Source organism: Thunnus thynnus, chromosome 14, assembly GCF_963924715.1.
Source record: "Thunnus thynnus chromosome 14, fThuThy2.1, whole genome shotgun sequence".
NCBI lineage: Eukaryota > Metazoa > Chordata > Actinopteri > Scombriformes > Scombridae > Thunnus > Thunnus thynnus.
Window position 1 is genome coordinate 20021760 of NC_089530.1, and position 17328 is coordinate 20039087.

The 17328-nt window shown below is 38.5% G+C and overlaps 1 protein-coding gene across 1 annotated transcript in view; it reads right to left on the reverse strand.

The window, feature by feature from the left end:
- grid1a (glutamate receptor, ionotropic, delta 1a) overlaps positions 1 to 17328 on the reverse strand; it is a 260773-nt gene that overhangs the window by 40168 nt on the left and 203277 nt on the right. The window contains exon 5 of the mRNA XM_067610467.1: positions 8025 to 8078. Coding sequence (XP_067466568.1) covers positions 8025 to 8078 — 54 coding nt within the window. The remainder of the gene's footprint in view (positions 1 to 8024; positions 8079 to 17328) is intronic.

Consider the following 17328-nt stretch of genomic DNA (forward strand, 5'->3'; position numbering starts at 1 on the left):
TATAGCCATCACTGATTTGCATTTAGTATTTAATATATGCATGGGGGCCTTTAAAATAACTTTCACTGTATACATTTGAGAAGTTTCTTTACATCCACAACATAAAGATCTTTTAAAGGGTGCCCACAAAAACTCACTATTATAAACTATTCCATGCACCCAACTAAACAGATCCACTTACAGTGTGTATAAAGTAATTTTCTTTAAAAGCATTATTAATGCAATTATATTTCCTTTTTTCTTGCACTGAAAGGTACATACTGCAGTAAAACAACTGTGAGAAAGTGTTAAAGCAGACTATGATTACACGTATTATGAAAAAGGCTGCTATAGATGAAAAATAATGTGGGTAACAGGCTTTTTGGTGCTTCAGGTTAGTTTGTAATAGAACAGACCTGCATTAGCAGTAGCTCTTGATGATTGTTTAATCCTGAAATTTGCATATCATGCTAATGACAATCAAGCTTGGGTTTTATTGAACTTTAGTAATAATGCTTCGAGAACTGTCAGTAAAAACTTATTAGTTAAGTAAACTCACTGCAGCTGATATGGTGGCACTATGTCTACCTCCATTGTAGTTATTACTTATAAAATATCCAATAGTGGGTCTATAACTGTCAACTATGGCATACATGCACCCATGGGTGTGGAGTTTAGGTTGACACAACACGATGTGAAGAGGCTGGAGAGAGATGAATGCATCTCACATTAGTAGGAGAAATGCAGTATCAGGAAATTGTGTTCCTTGTCATTTGTAATGACATGAGGTTATTTTGTGCTAATTTTGTGCAACTGTTAATGCTACCAATAATTTACTAATTAATTAAAAACGTTATGCATTCAGTTAGTTATACTTGGTAAATATTCATGCACACAAAACTGCCAAAACAATAAGAAAATCAATAGTCTGACCACTCACAGTACATGACTGTCTGAGGGGGAAGGACCCTTTGTAACAAAATGTGGTCTGAGCAGGCAGAAATGTGGTGTGATTTCATGCCAAGTTTCACTGCAAAGCCTGATCTGCATCAACATAACCGTAGCTTTGCCACTTCACCCACCTCTTTCAAGTAGGTTTGTTTTGAGGCAGAAAATGACCAGTGTGGTGCAAAACATGGACTTGCACCCAAGGAGAACAGCAGTGTGACTTGCTAATTAATCAATTAATTAATACACTAACTTTCACTTTTACATGCTGTGTGTAATTTGAATTGCCCACTTTATAACCCCAGTGACATAAAATGACTATAACTGCTATAACATTTAGATAAGGTGGTTAGTGAAGGGAGTCACCTGTCTGGGTCCCTTAGATTTATGACCATGAGGCCGGATGACTCCTGTGGTCACCATTTGTGGGTTAGTGCATCATTCTTTGACATCTGAATTGGATTTCTGCATGGATGCTCACTGTGGCTAATGGTACAAAGGATCATAATAGCAAAATTCAGTGTTTAAATGCAATATTATACAGTACTTTGAAAAAGGAATAAGCTTTAAGCGAGACAATGAAAAAATGTAATATTTTTTTATCTTGTAAAAGGCCTCTTTAGTAATCCACCCTCCTGTCCTGAATTCTGGTGTGGTCGAGACTACGTCAGTAGAATAGGGTTTCCATCTCAGTTGCTTGATGGGCAGTTACCCAAGACATCAGTCATATCATGACTGTCCTCCTCGACTCTGTCTGTCACAGCAGGCACAGCCACCTAATCCATCAAACATTCAGAGGTGTCACCGTCCCGCGTCTGAAGGGAAAAAAACAACAACAAATCTTCCCAGGATGTGCAATCCATCTGAGTCCACTAGACAGTGTCAGATGCAGACAACCGTCTGTGTGCTAGCAGCTGCAGCCCCCTGGTTTAGTGGGTGGTTTAGGGGATGCATGCCTGCCTGTCATCCCCATGCTCTCATATCAAATCCAGCTGCACCTCTTACCCCCCAATTTCAAAGGCTTCCTTTTTTAAAATTTTAAGATTATGTGGTTATTTGTGTGTTGAATGAGTTACATACCCTGAGGGCTCATGAACTAGATGCCATTCAAACCCACTCTTTTGGTTTTTAAATGAATTAGTGTCAGTCTCAAACTAAAAATGTTTTGCAACTGAAGAAAAGTTTATATTGAGAGGAAAGTTCATTGTTTCACTCAAAACAATTTTACATGACAGTTATGTAACGTCTTTGGTGGCTCTGAGGGGGGCTTGTCAAGTCTGAGAAAAATGACTTAGTGACATCACTTACTCGGGTTTGGATTTATAAATTTATAAACAGAAACCCTTATAGCAAACTGGGAATGTCAAGTTTGAAAGACGTGGGCATATAACATTCAGGGAAGATGTAATGAAGGACACTACTGAGTTCCATTATGGGAGAAATGGGGTGTTTTCCTGCGGACTAAAGGTCCCAAAGGAAGTGCAATACTACATTTATGGAGTACTGCTTTAAATAAGACATCCATGCGTGATCAACAGCCTTGAACCTATTACTTTTTTTAAAAAATTGTCATGTTAATGTATGTAATACTGTCACTTTATACTGTAATGTGTGTAATGAATATGTCACCTCTGAATAAAAAGCCTGACTTATCAGGGCATACCATCTGTTTTATTCCTTTTTGTTTATATGTAAGTCTGTTACTCCTTGATGTTTTTCAGCTCCTGATCATACTCACTCATCATCATTGTCTTCCATCTCCATCCATCTCACTCTGTGCTTTTATCACATTTCAAGCCTGACAACTACATTCATTGTGCCACACGCTGCCGCTGGTGGCGGATTAGCATATCCTCTTGTTGTCAGAGTTGAATGAAATGTGCGACCTCTCTTTGACTGTGTGGGTTGTAAAGGCTGGTGGGAGCCTGGGGAGCTGATGCGGTGGGCAGGCTACAGTACAGTGAGCTTCAAGATCACCTGGTGAAAATGAATGTCACAACTCAGTCATGACCAGGCAGCTGAATAGGAGCAACTGTCCGCAGGGACTGCTGGTGCATATGGGGGGGCAGGAGGTAACATGGAAAGCTATTATTTCCCTGCAGGATTTTGTGATACAGTCGAACTGCAGCTGGTCAGACAAACAGGATTTTCTTGAGTGCAGGACACAGTATAGATTTAGTAAGAAGGGAGTACAGAATTCACCAGCAGCTTCTGCGAAAGGAGAGTGATTCATAGTTGTTGCCATTTGTAAAATAATTTTTAAAAGATAATTTAAGAGAAACATAGTACAAATCCGAGAATCTCATTCCGATCATAACTGTCAGTCCTCTGGCGTGTTCAAATTAAAAAAACCTCCTGCACTCTCTTTGTGCCATCAGCCATGTTAGGGGCTTATGAGAAATCAAATCACAGTCTAATGGAAACAAATTAGATTTGCACTTTCCTTTATATCTCCTTCACTTTTATAAATAAGAAAGAATTGTAGATAAATGATTTGCATTTAGATACAGACAAGATTCAATTTACATGGTGACTTTTGTAGTTAGTAAAAATATAAGAATTTAAGGCAAAAACAGGGTGGACAAAGTGCTCAGGGTTTTCCAGTTATCTTTTTCTGATTTCAAGTTATTTTTTTCATTTCCAAGTTATTTTTTCTTTACATGAGGGGAGCTCTGGAGGTCAATGTCTGAGAAAAACAGGTCGGCATGAGTAGTAATTGGATTTTCATGTTAGTCTTTGCAACATGTCCGTGTTATTCTCATTTCAAGGTGATTGTCAGCTTCATGGGTAGTTTATCTTGGGTGATAAAATAAAAGGGAAATAGAGAAAGAAGAGGAAGGAGAAAAGGATACACAAAAATTACAGGGAGATAGAAAAACAAGGATAAAACAAAGAAAAATCTCTAGAAATAAGGAAAAAGTGAGAAAGGGAAGAGGAAAATAAAAATATATATTGAGAGAAAGGTGGAGAAATCAAGAGATGGTGAGAAAAGATCATGAAAGATACATTTCATAGTTCACAGATAAAAACCGGCACTTTCTTCCCCTTTAAATTTATACCAGGAAGAGATAACTACACAGTAAGCCACATCATCTCAACCACTGAGGGAATGCCAAAGAAATTAACACGCCATTTGCTCATACACACTTTCCCAGAGTCTGATGCAATTAAAGCTAATGTCTTGGTGGAGGTCTGTGGTAATTGACTGAAAGGTATGCATGAATTTTTATGTGAATACTGCTTCAAATTAAACATTACAGTCCCTATCTTACCATATTGTTTAAGGCTGCAAAGTATATTTTATTGTTTTTATTGAGATGTCCTCTCTATGCTATAGCTTTCAGCACTCTACAAGACATGGTAAAAAAGGCGGTGGGACTGCCTTTATATTTGCTGACATCCTCAACTGTAGAAATATCCCTATGGTGATTTTTGCTCCTTTGATCATCATGCTATACTGTTAAAATCCCAACTCCCTATGCTTGTTATAACGATATATAGACCCCCCGGAACAGTGTCCTATCTTTTTAGATGACTTCACTGAAATGTTGTCTATTGTCAGGACCAATTATGACAACATGATGGTTATAGGTGATTTAAATCTACATGTGGATAATGTGACCAACTCTAGAGCCGCCAAGTTCCTAAATGTGTTGAGCTCTATGGATTTTATTCAACATGTTAATGGGTGGGCTCACAACTGTGGTCACAGCGTTGGATCTAATTATCACTCATGGTCTGAGGATTGATGTATCCTCTGTAATTGACTTGGCAATCTCAGACCACTACTGTATTTTTTTTCCCAGCATTGTTATCATTATCAGGCTTTGTTAGTGAGCAGGGTGTTAGGAAACGTTATCTTGTCTCTGAAGTTGCTGAAAATTTCATAAATCATATTAATAACATACCCCCACAGAGCCTTTCTTCCTCTTGTGATGATTTAGTCAACAATTTTAATAATAAGCTGAAGACTACAGTTGACACTATAGCAACAGCCAAATTTAAGAAGATTAAATCTAAACAGAAACCACCATGGAGAACTGGGGGTATTATTAACTGAAAGAAAAACTGTAGAAAAGCTGAGCATCAATGGAGAAAAACTAAGCTGCAGGTCCATTATGACATTTTTAAAGAACACCTCACTATCTTCAACAAAGCAATTAGAAATGCAAGACAAGCTCATTTCTCAAAGCTGATTTCTAAAAATCATAATAATCCCAGAATGCTTTTCTCAACTATTGACAGCCTCATAAATCCAGCCCCAAATGACCCCCTTTCATCAGCTCAACATCAAAATGTGAAGAGTTTGCAGGATTTTTCAGAGACAAGATTACAAAAATCAGGGTGGATCTAAACCATGTTATACAGAATGTGAATGAGCCCATGTCTTTGGATACTTTCCGTCTGCCTAAAACTGCTATGAATGATTTTTCTCCTGGTGACAAAGAAATGCTCAGGAACGAAGTAATGCAACTAAAACCCTCCACCTGCTCACTTGACCCTATCCCCACCATCTTTTTAAAGACTGTGTTTAATTGTCTAGAGGATGAAGTGCTAGAGATTGTAAGTCACTGCTATTGTGAAATCTCTCCTAAAGAAAAGTAACCTGGATCCTTTAGTGATAAAAACAATATGTCAGGCCAATTTCAAACCTTTCTTTTTCAAGTAAAATTCTTGAGAAATTAGTATTTAAACAGCTAAATGTTTACCTAAATTTCAGCTGTATATTTGAGAAGTTTGAATCTGGCTTTCATCCTCACCACACCACTGAGAGTGCGCTAGTAAAGTTATAAATGACCTAAGAATGAGCATTAATGACAAGAAACTCAATATTAGTACTTTTAGACTTAAGCACTGCTGTCTTGCAGAGACTATTTTGTCTCCCTTGGTGACCACTACTTGGCTAACACTAGCATAACATGGGGTTCCTCAAAGCTCCATTTTGGGACCTGTGTTGTTCAGTCTCTATATGCTGCCACTGGGAAATATCATCAGAGAACACAGGATTAATTTTCATAGCTAGGCCAATAATAAACAACTGTACATCTCTTAATCATCCAGTTACATCAGCCCTATTGATAAACTGGTTCATGCATTGATCATATCAACTAGGTTTCAATTATTGGAGAAAAGGTCCAGAGAGAGATACTGTGCACTAACTGAAAATCCCTTGCACACAACGCCAATCTTGGTGTGCTTCTAGACCCTGATTTGAATTTTGAATGTCACATAAGTAATCTCACTAAAGCTGCTTTTTATCACCTAAGGAATATTGCTAAAGTGCAACTGGGCAGGTTTGGCAGATACTGAGAGTTTTATGCATGCTCTTATCACGAGCAGGCTTGATTGCAGTAATCAAGCCTGCTCCTTTCTGGTCTACCTAAGAAAGCTATAAATAAGCTACATATCATTTAGAAAGCAGCAACACGTGTACTGACCAAGACCAGATGGAGAGCACAAATCTCACCTGTCCTAAAGTCCCTTCATTGGTTGCCTGTCGGTTTTACAGTAGAATAGATTTTATGATCCTTTTATCGGTGTTCAAATCACTCAATTGACTAATGCCTGAATACTTGTCAGACATGCTTTTAATGTATGCCCCCTGTAGATCACTCAGGTCCTCTGGCACTGGCCTTTTAGTTGTTCCCTGGGTGAGAACAAAGAACTATGGGGAGGCGGCATTTAGCACAGCATCTACCCTCTCCTACTGTGCTACGCTAGTCTCTCTGTTCTACCATGTCTCTTATTTCCTATATTATCATTTCCTTATATTACCCTTTATTTTCACTGTATTGTTGTATTTGCATTGTATTGTTAAGCACCTTGTATTGCTATTTTGCAAGAAAGGCGCTATACAAATAAAGTTTGATTCATCGATTGATTTTCTGAAACATTTAAACAAAATATGTAAAGCTGCCTGACACAGGAAAAGTTTAAAAAAAACTCAAGGCCTAATTAGCTGTTGTAAATCAATACTTTAGCCATGTGTATACTGAAATGCATGGTGAAAATGATTTAAAACATACAAGGTTATTATTTTATAAAAGCTCATTATAATCTAAGATGAGGTCATTCAGGCTGCCAGATACCAGAAGGTTTCCAACACAATGGGCCTCATTAACTTTTGTAAATCAATATTTAAGCTGCCAAAATATACTAAGATATTGCACCATGAATTCCTAACTAAATCATACATCTCAGCCACAATATTTTAGTATTAAGTAGTATGTATTATGACCATAATGTGTTTTCAACTTCTGTATAAAGAGTTAATCTGTCATACAGTAGCAAATTCAGTTTGCTACCCAGAACTACAGCTTCTTAATAAGCTTCTTCTATTAATGTCACCTAAACAACATGGCTATCTGAGTAACATACACACATTAATCATGCTACATGGATTATGGATCAATATGTGTCATGTTTTGGATGTTGAGCACAGGTTAAGGAGACATGCTCCTGTAAGTGAGGAGCTAATATATCAAAATGAAAATACATGGACATTGAGTGTATGTGTGTGTGTGTGTGTGTGTGTGTGTGTGTGTGTGTGTGTGTGTGTGTATTTGAGTGAGAGCTCCTATTATGAACAGCAATTCTAATATCTGAGGTTGGTCAACTGGGAGCAACCTTTCATCTAATGTCTTTCATCCACTGCTTTTAGTATTGGGCCAATCCTATGACTCCCCCCTTTGAATCAATGGAAATGCACTAAAGCTGAAGACAGAGTCCACTGTTCTGTATTCACAGAGTGCACCTGAATTTTGTGCTGTTACAGCCACTTTAGAAGACCATTTAGGTCAATGTCAAACACAGTACTGGTACAAAGGGAGAAAAGACACACTAACATCAACAGTTGAAGGGAAGCAATTATACAATACCAAATAAAGGCCCAGTCCCTCAGGCAGCCAAGATAAAATAAAAATGGATGATGTGCTGCTAATCTAAGTGAATATGAAAGTGAACAAAATGACAGTGTTATAGGTTTTTGTGTGTTTGTGCGTGCCTTGGCAGCATATGAGACTCTGTGTTGACAGAGGCAAAGTGAGACTAAGGTCTGAATTCGCTCAGGTGTGTAAGTGTGTTATGTTTGGTCTCACCTCATTGGCATAGACCCAGTGACTGTCCTTGGATGCCAGGTTGGTTTCCACAGCCTGCAATGATAAATAAAGAGAAAAAGAGGGGAGAGACAGAGAGAGAAGAGGAGATTTTTAAGAACTTTGTGTGCAATTCTTTGAAGTCTTACAATAGTGCATGAAATTCTGTTTACACAGTCATGTTGTGGAGACTTGCCTCCCTTATGGGGACAAAAAGCAAGTCCCCTTAATCATTCTTTTTAGGGTTAAGACTTGGTTAAAAGTTAAGGTAAGTTTAGGGTTATGTTAGGGTTAGGGTAAGGATAACTCTCCAGGAAATTAATGTAAGTCAATGTAATGTCCACTTAAGTGATTGAAACACGACGCTGTGTGTGTGTGTGTGTATGTCAGAGCATTTGGACTAACATCGCTCAACTATTTTGCAAATAGTCAAATGAACAGTGGAAACCTTATTTAGATATGTAGCTGCTGCTTCATGAAAGTTTCAGTTTTAGTCAGACATTGAATGGAATTATTAAAAGGGCACATCTCAAGCTGTAATAATGTCTACTTTTATCCCACTGCTCTGCTGTCACAACAATATTTTCCAGATCTAAAGTCTTTGTTAAGCAAATGTGTAAACACAAAAATTGTCTTTTTCCAGAAGAAATCTAGTTGGGAAAATTTGATTTGTGTAATCCCCTATCCTCTTCTACTCTACATGTGCATGATGTTTAGAAGGCCAGATACAGAACAGTAAGAAAGCAGACTGTAACCTAGTTACAGTGGGGCATTTTCCCCTTTTTTGGATAGTCGACAGTAAACTGGAAGACAGAAAACATAGGAAAAGACATTCAACAAAGGTCCCTCACTGGAATCAAATGAGGGATGCTGCAGTTATGTGTTATGTGCTATAGCCATTCAGATACCAGAGCATTCTGTAACCCAGTTACTTAGAAGTGACCTAAAACCTCTCAGCACAGATGAAAATAACCCACCTTGGAATCTCAGTAAACCATCCATTTCACTATGAAGTTCTTTCACATGTCATGACACTGCACACATTTGACATCTGTCATGCTTAACGTCTCAATGCATGCCCTCTCCTGCAAATTGCTACCATTAGTGTCTAAATGAATTCCTTTCACACAAAGCAATGAAGACCGATGTTCCAACATATAACTGACGAAACCCTGCTGCATTTTTACTCAACAACACCATGCTCATCAATAATAGCCGGTGCAGAGCACAGCACCAAAAGCTGCCAATCGATCTTCTAACCTTGGAAGAGTCATGATTTGATTTTAATGCCCCTCTCATTTCCAGATTGATCTCATCAAACAGCAGGAGGACCATACTAGTACAAGAGCAATATTTACCTCCACGCTTGAAATGTCACGTCTCGTACTTAAAATTTAAGAGTGGGGCCAAGTGCCTTCAAAACCGCTCTGAAATTCAAATGGATATGCCAACATTACCAATGAATGCTATGATTCACTAGGCAGATGCTAGACTTAGTGACCTGCTGCAGGATTAAAAGAGAAACTATGATTTCATAGTTGACAACAAGATTTCTGAGCAGTATTTATGGTTTTACAGATAAAGTGGTTAATTCAGTCTTGTATAGTGAAGATCTTGGTTACTGGTGAAACCATTCAGCTAAATTAAATGATATTTGATACCTGGACCCACATAAAAACATTCTATGGCACAGGAAAACAGACAACTCTCTATAAATATCATAGTACATAGGGTCCCTGTGATCCACATTGTCCACTGTATATATGGAATTACACAGGCTTCAAATGAAAAACAGAAATGGTGCTGTACTCCAACTGAGGATCAAACCATTAAAAGGTGCCACTTTGAGTTTTCTTGTAAAAAACAAAAGTTATGTTTACATTCAGTGTTACTTACTAAAATGCATTGAGTGTATCCATGAGGTCTAACAAACATTGTTGAATGTATTTCATTCCTCACAAAACATTTGCAAAGCAGATTTTTAAAATACTTTAAATCCTGAATTGTGTACATCCAGGGTGTGATTTATGAAAAAATCAGAAAGGGGGATGTTTTTGAAACATATTCCTGGAAATAAATCACGAAGCACAGTGGGCCTTTATAGAATATGAAGCTTGTTAGGCTATTTCTCTCAGCTGTTATCGTAACATTTATGAAATTATTATGAACTTTAATAAAACAATAACGGAACTTGAATTTGACCACTGAATTTACAGGATTATTATTAATCATTTTATATATTATATTATAATTCATCAAGTAGCACAATATTTTCACTCTGTTATGTGATGTCAAGTTCATGCCTTGTCTTTCCCTCATCCAGACACATAGGAGACGCGATCATATACAACAAAACAAAAGGTTAAATGCTAATTTCACATGCCAGAATTAAATCCTCTAATGCTGCTTTCAGTACCAAGGATAGTGCCACTCGGTCAGGCATGCCAATCAAGAGGCAACCTCCGGGGTTGAAAAATGAAGCCAATGCGGAAGTGCCAAAAACTGCAGTTCCTTGAATGGCCACTTGAGGCTGGCTCCAAAAGCGAGTCAATCCCCAAAGACCCCCATGTTAAAATGCCCAACTTTACAGCAGAAATAAACATGTTTACAGCCTGCTACAAAAAATGGTTTTGGTCTCTATAGCTAATTTCCCCTTTCATGACAACTTTTTTATAACTCACCCGTTTAAATTTCATTAAGCCGTAAAGTTATGCATAATGAAGGACATGGCTGCTTTGAGGGACAGGTCCGCCAGCCGCTAGGTGGCTTGTTTCAGCCATTCGGCCCGCCTCTTTGCCCATTTTTGATTGGCTGGGAGTTAGGCAGAGTCACGGACTGCCAAGATGGCGACGGCCGGAGCGGCTCACTTTGAGCTTCAAAACCGCTCTTCAGAAACCAACGGGTGACGTCACCATAACTATGTTCATATTTTTATGCAGTCTATGGTGCCAATACACTTGATGTTGTTCTTGCAAGTCACTGTTTATTTTAGCTCTATGCGCAGTGCACAGAAAACTTCAATATTGAATAGAAAATAATCACAACATGCAATAGCACAACATGCTGTCATCATAAAAATAAATAGGCTACTTTTCAGACTAAGGAAACAGTCTGCTTTGATGACGCACTTCTGTTTTCTTTTTATGCTTTCCCATGGAGGGGTCATCCATGGCATGTCATCCCTCTTTTATCCACATCTCTGCAACTCTCCGAGCAGGAAAGGAGGCAACCCCTGGTCCATTTACTGAGATGAATATCAGGCTGTTCAGCACGGAGATGTTCATTCTATTTCTATTGTCTATGAGAAAATGGTTCGTGGCACTGAATTCTCTTCCACACTTGGCTGTTGACACTGGGAGCACGGAAACACTGGTGAGCACATTGTGCAGATTCTCTCCTGTGATACCATGACAATTGAATTCATGGAATTCCTTGAGGAGTATGGGACTGGTCGTGGCCTCAATAGCGAGAGTCTTGTATATGGTGAGAAGTTTGTCATCTCCATATAGGATGTGGTCGTTTTCATCAGATGGTCAAGGTGATAGCTTTACAGTGGCTGCCGCAGAAATACTTCCATTGTCATCCAGCATGCGCTCAATGTTGTCAGCCAGGGAAACAAAAAATCATTTACGAATGACCTCTGTCTTCTGATAGTTTCCGTCACTTGGCGGAGACATTTTGTCTTCAGTCAAAGCTCCAAAGAGTTTTACCAAGGCTGGATAGCTTTCCCAGAGAGCCATCACAGACGTGCAGGATGAAGACAGCCAGCGCATGTCAAGCTTTGGGCTTTGAGAGAAAAATTAGTACATTGATAGTCGATTAACATCTGAAAATGACTCGCCTCTGTAATATGTTTCATGGCATCATGGACTGCAAGTTCTAACTTGTGATTCATATCGTGACTGATGGTCAGGTTAGCGTTACTCTTCTCATGTAGGAGTGAGGCTCCTCTGTATTGGCCCAATGTAACAGCAGCCCCATCAGTTGCAAAGCCAACAAGCCGCAAGTGTAACATGCCCTCAGAGATGCCCTGCATGTGAATCAAGACTTTGTAGCAGGATCTCACAGATGGCCACCCCAGTGTACGACTGCAGCTCAACAAGTTGAAAGAAGAGGTTGCAGATCTCACCTTCATAGGGAATTCTTATATAGATGATCAGGCATGTTTTGTTTGAAACTGTTGTGCTCTCATCAATGAGAATACTGAACTTATCAGATGAGTTTTTGATGAAGTACACTAGCTGAGCTGACATTTTATCTCCAATATACATGAGCATATTATGACAAGCCTTGTCAGAATTTGTTGTTGCAGTTCCCCCAGCTGTGCCTGGAGTTTAAATGAGAGGTCATTTTGGCAGATGAAATACTGTAGGCTGTATGCATGCAATTCTCAGTTGTTTTTAAACTCTTCTCATTGTGTTTTCTCCACGGAGCTGAACTGTTTTCCACTGCCTTTTCAAATGCGGTCTCTTTTCTTCTTTGCAAAATTTCTATGCGTTTCATTTGTGACTGGCACTTTCTGTTGGCTTACTTTGTTATTTAATTTTTTTGCTGACCTTGTTTTTATGCCATTAATGAATGCAGAGTTGATATGGAGCCTCTCTTGAGTATATGGACCAAAACTCTAATGTCAGAGCAAGCTGTACACTGATATGACCAGTCTGTGGTGACAGCAAGCCACTTTCAACCCTCTCTCCATTTAATAAAGCATCCTGGCTCAATGCAGCCCCCAACCATAGCCTCAGAAGGTGAGATTCTTTTTGTGAGGGTGGTTGGTGACATTCTCAAAAGCCGTGCATGGATCAAGCCAATGGAACAAGGATCATCACGTAGCCTAGATGCAGTATCATCTCTATTGTCACGTGAGTGGTAACAGTGAAAGTCCATTCTATTGCGCTATAGACTGTTCTCACCTTGCAGTCCTTTTCTTACATATGTTTTTAAAATATTTTTATCTTCGGCACTTTATATAGTCTATGGATGAAGCAGCATAAATCACTATGTGGGGGATAAATTCTTGTCCTCACCGAGGTATAAAAATAATATTGCTACTGCTATCGCAGTGCTACTAGAGGCCAAAAACTCCAGAGTACCTTTGATGTTACACATTCACAATGTCACAATTGTCATTTATGTAATATAGGCATTCATCATACTGCAAGTGACATCTCAAATGTGTTAGAGGTCCTGTAAAGAAAAAAGGATATATTTCACTGCTGTGGCTCACATCCTTTAGGCACAACATAACACCGGAGGGCCTGTGCACCTGTGTACTGTGAGTCTCTGCGTGTATTTGTTTGCAGGTGTGGAACAAAGCAAGATTTAGGAAAAAATGAGGGCTAATGTGCTCAGGGTAGAGCTGTGGGGACCAATTTAGGCAAAAGGTGAACAAAAAGATAAAACCAGATAGATGAAAGAGTACTGTAAACTGTAGTTTCCTGTATGTAGGGGTTGGATGGATGGATGTGAGGGATTTTTTTTTTTTAGAAATACACTGTTATTTTAATTGAATATATTAATGAATGAAGATATGTAATCTATATAGGAACATTCCTTTATAACAATGATTTAGTATTTCAGTTGCAGTTTTTCATCTCTTAATGTGCAGTGTACAAAATATCATCCTTTAGCAGATGGTGCAAGACTGATTTTTTCACATGGATAATTACATCAGCACTTGAACCAGCAGCGAATAACACAACAGGACTGTTTGCTTTGACAAATGAAATGGCTTGACACATTCTTTCATCAGTAAGACAATGCCTTTGAAGCTATACAACCTCACAGGCACAGCAATTCACCGTAAATCCTTAAGTTAAAAGCAAAAAGATCACTAGGGGTTCCTGTAATCTGTATGATGGGGAAATATTAGCAAAATCCTTTCATGTGTGAGTAATCCATTAATTCAAATTATGATAATGTCTCTCTGGTCCTAAATAAAATCTGACAATGAGAACTTTTGTGTGCCTTGAAGAATAGCCTTGACATTCAAAAGAGATGACAGCTCCTTGAACTGCGTTCATTGTTCCAGACAAAATCTGTCAGATGCCATAATGGTTAAAACAAAGTCAAGTATTGTAGTGTGGGTTAGTTAATGTGTACCAGCTGGGATGCAATGTTTTGTTGAAGCCCGGGGCACAACAGAACTCACCACTTGAGTGGTTCAGCACCAGTTCACAGCGCAACTCAACACGGATAACGTTAGACACTCTAGAAATGAAGCCTTGTTAAGCTAAATGATGTTTGTGAGCTACTGTTTAACCTGCTGCTGTAGGAATGTGACAAACACATAATTATGCTGACATATTGATGTGTTTAAGAGTTGCTATAACAGACTGAAAGCTGTAATCAACAAATTCATAGGTGATCACAGTGAAGTAATTCATTGTTGGCTGGACCAGCCACAAACCAGCCCTATAACCATGGTTGTCCGTGAGTGAGTGACTGAGTCAGTGATGAAGTTACATCATTGGTCAGCTGGCCGAGTGTTGGAGTTCCCCCATTGGAAGCGGAGGACAATAGCACAACGCAGAGCAAGTGTGTTACCTGCTCTGGCTCTGACGTGCTCACTTCCGCTGTTAAATGCAGTGAAGTTGGCTAAACTCCTGTTTAAACAGACACATACCAGTGTCTCTATGTCTCCTCCTCCACCATCCAGTGTAATCGACTCTCCGGCTGACAGCTCTGTCAGCAGCCCGCAGAAGAGACACTCCGCGGTGCGTTCGGATTTTATAACTGAACTAATACCAGGACACAAGCTTCTATGATGTTTTCACACCACAAACGATGAACAACGGCCAGTCTTGTAGGTAAAACATTTGACTCACGTAGCTGTTATATCAGTTTAGTTTGGGGCGGCTGCTCTGCCGTTTTGCTTGATTTGACTGTGACTGTGGTAACCAGGTGGAGATAAGCTTCCTGAATTTGTACCCAAAATGCTGTCAAAGCTTTCATTTACAATTTCCACCACAGCCTCCATGATCATCAACTGGGAAAGAGGGAGAAAAAAAGCACATAGACGCATGAGGGAGAGCGCACAGTTTAAGCACCCCAAATAACAACCACTCTGACAAAACACTCAATGCAGAGAGAAACAGATGAGAGAGCAGGGGGAGGTAACAGGTAGGTAATTAGAATAGTTATAATTATAATTAAAATAAGTTCTCTTTCAAATCAGACATCCTGAGATATGAATGGAAAGTACTGTTCTTTTAACAGCATTTATAACCTTTGTTATGACTCAAACAAATCTTAACCATCTCTCTCTCTCTCTCTCTCTCTCTCTCTCTCTCTCTCTCTCTCTCTTTATATATATATATATATATATATATATATGTGTGTGTGTGTGTGTGTGTATATATGCACATAAATAGATAGATAGAACACAGAACATTAAATTAACACTCAACATTCATCATTCATCGCTTGTTTTATCACCACTATGTATGAGTGGACCATAGTTAATATAATTCTCTATTGGAAAAAAAAAGGATTTTAATTGAAAATAGTTTGGATGCTAAGATCTCAGAAATATCACAAAACCTACTGCACTTACAGCACTTAAGGGAGTTGCTCATTAGGATTCAAAACTAGCAGCTCTTAAATACAAAAGTCTCTTGTGTCTCAGTACAATTCCTACATTATTTTGTCTAATCAGCCCTTTCCTTATCACATGTAGTCCTATTTCAGTCGAACTAAGCAAGGGTTTCCCCCTTTGCCTAAAATTTATCGCACCAAAGCCTTCAAATCCATTTGGGAGCTTAAATGTTATCGACATCCAGGCAGAGTAATTTGGCTTTGTGTGTTTTCTTTCTTTCCATTCACTTCAGTAGATGATGTAATAGTGAAACTCTGGAGAGCAACGTGGTTTTGGAGAAGGATGCATAGACAAGAGCCTGGAGTGACATCTAAGGAATACTCTATACTGTTGATACAGTCGAGGCCTGGCGACAGTAAGATCTCTAATCAGAGAGGCAAAGTACCTCAGGCATGTTCTCATACAGTAGCAATGCCACAAAGACAGCCAGAGAATGCCAACCCCAATTTAAAACCGTGACAGTCGAAAAGGGATTGAGAGGAGCTGCGGTTAGAGGGATGTGAAGCATATGCGAAAATAGGTGGTGGGAGGTTTTGGGCAAGCTTCAGACAACTGAGGATGAGTCACCTGAATGTGAAAAGATGAGGGTCTTTAGTGTAAACTCATTCAATATAATTATTTGCTACCAAATGATGTGTTAATATTTTGACTTTATATTATCACCTATTACACCATTTTTCCTGGCAAAGACACATTTTTGTTATGTTGGTGGACTAATGTTAAACTCATAACGCACTGTATAAAAAGTATACATGTATATAGATATGTATATTTATGTACATACAGAATGTATGTGTGCATTTACTGGTTATTTACCTAAAGCAATTATTTAGAATGAAGTAAAGTAAGTAATAAGCTCAGAAAATAATTAAATCATTATATTTCATATGCAGCTATTTACTAATCTTCACAATGTTAGTCAGCACAAGATGATATAATCAAAACAACATGCATAAGCATAACTTCTTGCATTTAGTTATCTTTCATCCGCCGTATCTTAAATAAGTAGCTATTTCACAGAATTGTTAGATGCAACAGACTAATAGTTTGCTGCTCTCATTAAGACCAAAATAATGAAAACATTTTGTTTAACATTGATTAAAGTCATTGTGTTTGCCATAATTAGAAACTAATCAGGGGCTTTAATTCAGTCCAAGGTGCCATCTATTACATTAACCTGCAGCTCATCTATTACTAAGAAACCACTGTAAAATAACTTAAAGGACCAGTGTGTAGGATTTAGTGGCCTCTGGTGGCAGGGAGGGAGAATAAATAAAAAAATAAATGTAGATAAAAAGGGCTCATTCTAAGGTAACAAAAACACAGTGATTCTTATTTTCTGGTGATTATACACTAATTAAAACATACTTATGAATATTATATTCCATTTCTGCCAAGTTCGTTCCGCTAGATGCCACTAAATTCTACACACTGCACCATTTAAAGGCCTTGATTAATCAATGAGTGAATAAAACTGCAGTAAGACTACAAGTTAAGCCAAACTGCACTTGAATTGCTGATTAAAATGATTGTCATTTGTGATGATGAGTGTTTTGCTTCAAGTATGAGCTACAGTAGCTTTACATCACAGCAGCTACCGTATGTATTCCAACTCTGTCATTTTCACTTGAGCTGGATCAAAGAAGAAAAAAAAACAAAACACAGCTATGTTTAAAATGTTTGTGTAACAATCACAACTTTTTCAATCGC